Raw genomic sequence first — 5,552 nt, 5'->3', positions numbered from 1 at the left:
CATTTATTAGGAATAAAGACTTCTGAGTTCTGGTGCATTTGTGGGTGTGGGGGTCATTATGTTACCGCTATGTGGTATCTAGTTAATTTCATAAAAAAAGCAACAACAAAACATTACAAATAAAATAAAATGAAAGGCAGCAGAAGAATAAAAAGATATTATATCTGCTCCTATTTACAAAAAATATATATTAATTTCAAACAATAATAAGCCAAACAATAAAACAAAACAAAAATTTAACTCCTCAAACAGTAACTCATACAAACTAAACAATCATATTTCTTTAACAAATTTGCTTTGATAATTTTTTTAAAGAAATTAATTGATCCAATGCTTTTATAATAACTTTCCAGATTATTCCATAGTCTTATACCTTTTACTGAAGTGCATTTGTCCTTCAAATTTGTTTGGATTTTCGGTTCAACAAACATTTTCTTATGCAGGCAGTGATTACCATGTAGAATTACATCATGAGAACTATCTGAGCAGCGCAGTTCAAATTAACAACATAAGATCATCATAAAACTTCCAGCAGCCAGCCTTTATTTAGGCAATATCTTTTAGGTTTTGTAGTTTTTTTCCCACCTCTCAGTCAAACTGATGTTTTGATTCATCTGTAAATTACTCCTGTGAGCGTCTGTCTCCACTGTTCCTGTTAACTTTCATTTCTTTTTATAGCATCTTGTTGCTCTTTGGCCATTAGTTATTTTTAATTTTCAGCGACAATAAGAGGAAGTTGTTTCTGCAGAAAATATGAAGCAGATAGTTTGATAAGTCAGTGTGCAAACAATCATCATTGATAACACTTGGCCTTTCCTCTCTGCAAACAGGCCACAGTCTTTATAGCATCATTTATTTAGGCAGAGCTATTTGAAAGCTCAAATTTTGGGACGCCTAAACTTCTTCATGAAACATTTTCATTCTAACGATGCAAATATGTGAAAATTTTCAGAAAAGACAAAGGTCATTTTCTTTACCTGGACAAGAAAACAAACGAGCCATATAGTTTAACTTTTCTTTTATGTTTTCCAAAAGCTAAGGTGTTAAGGCCCTGTCACACTAGACAACTTATGAAACATTTTTTATGTCTAAATTGCTAATACAAGTTAGATATTTGATCAAATTTTTTTGAATTACATTATGTACACGCCAAGAATAAGCTTCCTGTTGATTTTTTCAATTCCATCTTCAATTTAGATGCCTTTAAAATGTTCGTAAGCTGGCATAAMTTTGTGACGGGGCCTTTAGATATAGATTTAGATATGAAATGGTATTGATTTTTAGAAGTGTTAAGTAAATTGTATTATTGTTGTTTTTATGCTACTTTGTTGTGTGGATGTAACAGGTCTCTCTTGTAAATGAGACAATGAGTCTCAAGAGAATTTCCTGTATAAATAAAGGATAAGAAGATCTGAACAACACGGTGTAATGTTCTGACTTTCTGATTTAAAACATCTTACTGAATTATATAGATGTAAAATATATGTACAATAATTTYTTTAGCTCATTGAAAACACTCTGACCTTCTCTTTGGTAGTTTAATGTGTTGAAAGGGGATGAGATAAAACAAAACAACAAACACAACCTTTTTACATTTTTAAAATATTTTTTGGATGTTTTTACTTTGATTTTATGCTGACTAAATAAGTACATTTCTCACAACAGGGCACTGTATTTTCCAGTAGAAAGCCTCCTCCCTGCWCCACGCCTGTGCTCTCTCCACCCATGAGATTTGTCCAAATGAATTTGTTAACGTGTCTGTCAGAGTCACAGACGGGTGCACGTTCTGACTGCTTCAGACAACTGACACTCCAAACTATCCAGGTTATTTAGATGTACAGCATGGCTTCTGGAGGCAGAATAGTTGAAACAAAATGAGTGGCTTTCTGAAGAAACAAACACGCTCACAAACGTCTGACCAGTCACACAATACTCTGCGCTTTTACCTGTGAGGAAAAGTTCAGCTTGTGTCGAGAAGAGGCGAGCAAACCTGCTCTGTAACAACAATGAGCAGATTTTTCTGCTTTGGATGGAGTATGGTACGGTGAATGGACATGTGGCCTCATAAATGGGCCCATTTCTCTCCACAAAAAGACACGAAACTTTAATAAAACCTTCAATTTCTTGGATGAAGGACACYAGGTTAGAAACACTCAGTGTTCTGAGCTTCTCAGGATCCATAAAAAGTTCCCCAATAATTCTTTTCCTTTGACTGCTCAGAGCCAGGCGGTGGTTTAAGTAGTGCAAAGAGTTAACGTCACAGGCATCACACAGACCATTGTCATAGAGTCCCATCACCATTTTGTGGTGGTTGAGCATTTGGATGGAACATGTCTGGTCTGGGGTCTGAGCTAAGCTAGGCTAAGAAGCTGCTAGCTCCTCCTCCATCACAAATCCAAACCTGGTTTTAACTGGTTTTTAAAAATCCTTTACAGGAATGAATCCAGACGTAACTTCTCAATGAAAGTCTTTTTCCTGACCTCCACACGTGCTCTTGTGATTGCAGGTTGCTGAGATGTACTCTAAAGTGTGCAAACCTGGAAAGAAGAAGAGAGCCATGCCAGGCTCCCCCCCGGCCAATCTCGGTTTTCGGACCTTAGGACGAGGCGACCGGGACCGAGACGGGGGTTTCAGCGTGGTGGTCAAACCCCAGACGTGGGCCCCTCAGGAGAGCAAGGCCGTGGGAGGGTCCCTGGACGACCACTGCTACGAGTCCATCGGCACGGAGGAGTGCGACGTGGCCTACGACAGCGTGGAGGGCGGCAGCGGCGCCTGGAAGCGAGAGCGGCCCCCCAACACGTGCGCCACTTTGCGGCCGAGGAGGAAAAAGGCCCAGCAGCCCCTGCAGCAGCAGCATCCTCCGCCGCCGCCGCCGACCCAGCAGACCCCCAAGCTGCAGCACCTGCCCGCCAAAGCCCTGCTGCTGCCGGGGGAGAACCTGTACGAGAGCATCGGCGACCTGAAGCAAGGCTCCGCCACCTCCAGCACCACCACCATCTTTACCTTTAACGATGGCATGGAGATGTACGTGACGGGGCTCTGAGGCGGCGGCTGCACTGTGACCCCCCCGCCTTTTCCTTCCAACACACAGAGCTGAGCTAACGCAGCGCGGTGTGACTGCTGGGCCCCCGTCACGCTCTCCCACACATACTGTTTACATTCAAGTCATGACATCAAGCCTTTCACAGGCTCCAGAGGCCTTTGGGTAGTAATGTTGATCCGTTATGACCTGGGCTGAATACAAAGTCCCATCTATAAACCTTAAAGGAATCCAAAGGTAGTGAATAAGAAATGAGCACAAAACCCTTGCAGAGCAATCTGTAGGTAACAGTAGCACTTCAGTTTTATTCATTCTTATGTGCAAAGCACAATAAAGTTAAAAACCTAAATTCTTCCTCAATTCTAGCGGGTAAAAAGAGCTTATATTTGGTCCAAATGGGGCCTTTATTATATAGAAAAGGCACAGCGTTGTGTCGGGTATTTTAGTAGCACTTAGTCTGTGGTGAACAGGCCTTCCCTGCGTTCAACTTAAACAATACAAAGGAGCAAATTATTAATCAAAAACGCTTGAAAGCTCAGGGACCACCAAAAAGTATTATGAGAGTATTATAAAATAAATTGCACACATTTTTGCATTCCTTCTACAAGCTTCTTGGGATTTTAGACCCATTTTCAAACCAATCCGATCAGAACCGTCTSTCCATTTGGTTTGGTTTCACTGGACACGGACTGAAACGCTGTCTTCTCCACTGCTGTCTGTAAATGAAGTGTTTTACTTTGTCGATCCTGTTTCTGCACTTTGCCTGCTACAAGTTGCATGCCTAAAAAAAAAAATAAAAAAAAATAATGAAAAAAAATTAAAAGTGGGAAAAAAAAGCTAACAAAAATCAAGCTCTGTCGTGTGGTTTCTCTATATGAATGTTTTTTTTTTTCTTTTTGTCGTTGGTTGTTGACTTTTTTTAAAAGTGTGTTGCTTTGTTTCTCTGTAGAGCTCAAAGCCAGCTTGATTAGGGATATTTGTGGCTCGGTGGGGCTCCGTGCAGCTGAGAGGAGGATTGGTTTTCTCTGCTGCGACACACACACACACACACACTACAAAATAAATCCACGTGAACTGTTCGACTGAACGTGGATCCAGTCCACTCAAACCTGTCTGCTCATATCTGTGGATTGTTCATCTCCTCAGCCCGGTGGTCGTATGAATCTGCTCGGGTTTAACGCAGCGTGGAAAGCTACATTAGAACTCGTGTGTGTGTGTTTGCAAAACACCCATCAGGCCATCAATGAATGCCATCATGATAAAAAATATTACAGAAATGACAAAAAAGGCCTCAGAAATTCATTCAAACCCTGAACAATAACAGCGACTTCACTCAACCAAATATCCGCCCCCCAAGGCAAACAATGTGATTATACTGTATGTTGATGCAACGTGTATGTACATGACAAAAAGAGAAAGATAATAAATATATCATCAGTGTCAAGAAATCTTATCTTTTTCTATTATGTTGAGTTGTGCTCTTTGGAATGACCTTTATTGTGACACAAACAGCTGCAATGTAAAAAATAATAATTTCAGTGTAACTCTTGTTTGTTGTTTTTTGGAAGCCATGAAGCTACCGGTGTGTTGTTGGGGGAAACAAAAAAGAAAAAAAAAGAAAAAAAGCCCTGCTAAGTTAAATGTGGCAGCTAATGTTGTGTGTTTGCTCTTCAGACTACAGGGTCTTGTATTCAAACAGCGTGTAATTAAGTGCTAAAGTGCAAAAAGATTGTAATGTTTTATATCAAGATTATTATTCATAAAATGTCGGTCAAGTTTATACTTTTGTAATAAAGTGGCACTTTAAAAACAAAACGCTTTATCTCATAGTCTCGCTTATTAAAGGAGGACGGAATTGACTCCACGGTTTTTGTCAAGTTCAAAGCTGCCTGAAGATTCCTATCTTTAGACCTTTAAAAGAAAAATTGCTTTTTATAGAAAACACAATGAATAAATCTTATTTTTACATCTGAGGCTGCTTTTCTTTTTTTTTTTACCCAACCTTAAAGCCTCATTTAACAAGTCTTTGTTTGTGAACCTTCTTTTTTTTTCTTTTTAATCTAAATGTGCACGTGCAAATGTGCCAGAGTAGTGGGGTCTGCTGTGAAGCGAGGAGGAGGAGGGGGGAAAGGGGAAAAAAAATAGGTCACCCCTTAAAACAAAAAGCTTGCAGTCGACATCGTAACCGTCTGCTGAATTTTCATTGGCCGGCCTGTCTCCATGGTAACAGGTTAACCTTGAGGCAGTAGTCACATGGGCGAGTTTAAGTCTTCTGCTGTCTTGGAGGATACGGCGAGCGTGGCGTGACATCCTTGATCACAGTGTCACCGAGGAGCAGCCTAAAAAAAAACAAAAAAACAAACACGCAGGAGCCGCAGATCCTCGTAGGTGTGAAGATGACACAAACATTCGCAGCTCGTGTGATGTGCTAATGTCACCGCGAGGAGCATGAATGGCTGAATAATGAACATGAATGAGACGCTGAGATTCATTGAAGGCTCGTGGCGGGGAA

General features: G+C 40.4%; 1 protein-coding gene across 4 annotated transcripts in view; it reads left to right on the top strand.

The window, feature by feature from the left end:
• si:dkey-70p6.1 (uncharacterized) overlaps positions 1-4,855 on the top strand; it is an 18,973-nt gene extending 14,118 nt beyond the window's left edge. For all 4 annotated transcript variants that reach the window (XM_014033366.1, XM_014033364.1, XM_014033363.1 and 1 more), the window contains exon 6: positions 2,507-4,855. In XM_014033366.1, coding sequence (XP_013888820.1) covers positions 2,507-3,043 — 537 coding nt within the window. In that variant the 3' untranslated portion in view covers positions 3,044-4,855. The remainder of the gene's footprint in view (positions 1-2,506) is intronic.
• Positions 4,856-5,552: the final 697 nt, after the last annotated feature.

This window comes from Austrofundulus limnaeus, unplaced genomic scaffold (genome assembly GCF_001266775.1).
Source record: "Austrofundulus limnaeus strain Quisiro unplaced genomic scaffold, Austrofundulus_limnaeus-1.0 Scaffold1712, whole genome shotgun sequence".
NCBI classification, from domain to species: Eukaryota; Metazoa; Chordata; class Actinopteri; order Cyprinodontiformes; family Rivulidae; genus Austrofundulus; species Austrofundulus limnaeus.
The sequence above is the reverse complement of the archived record's forward strand: the minus strand, read 5'-3'. Positions and strand labels throughout refer to the sequence as shown.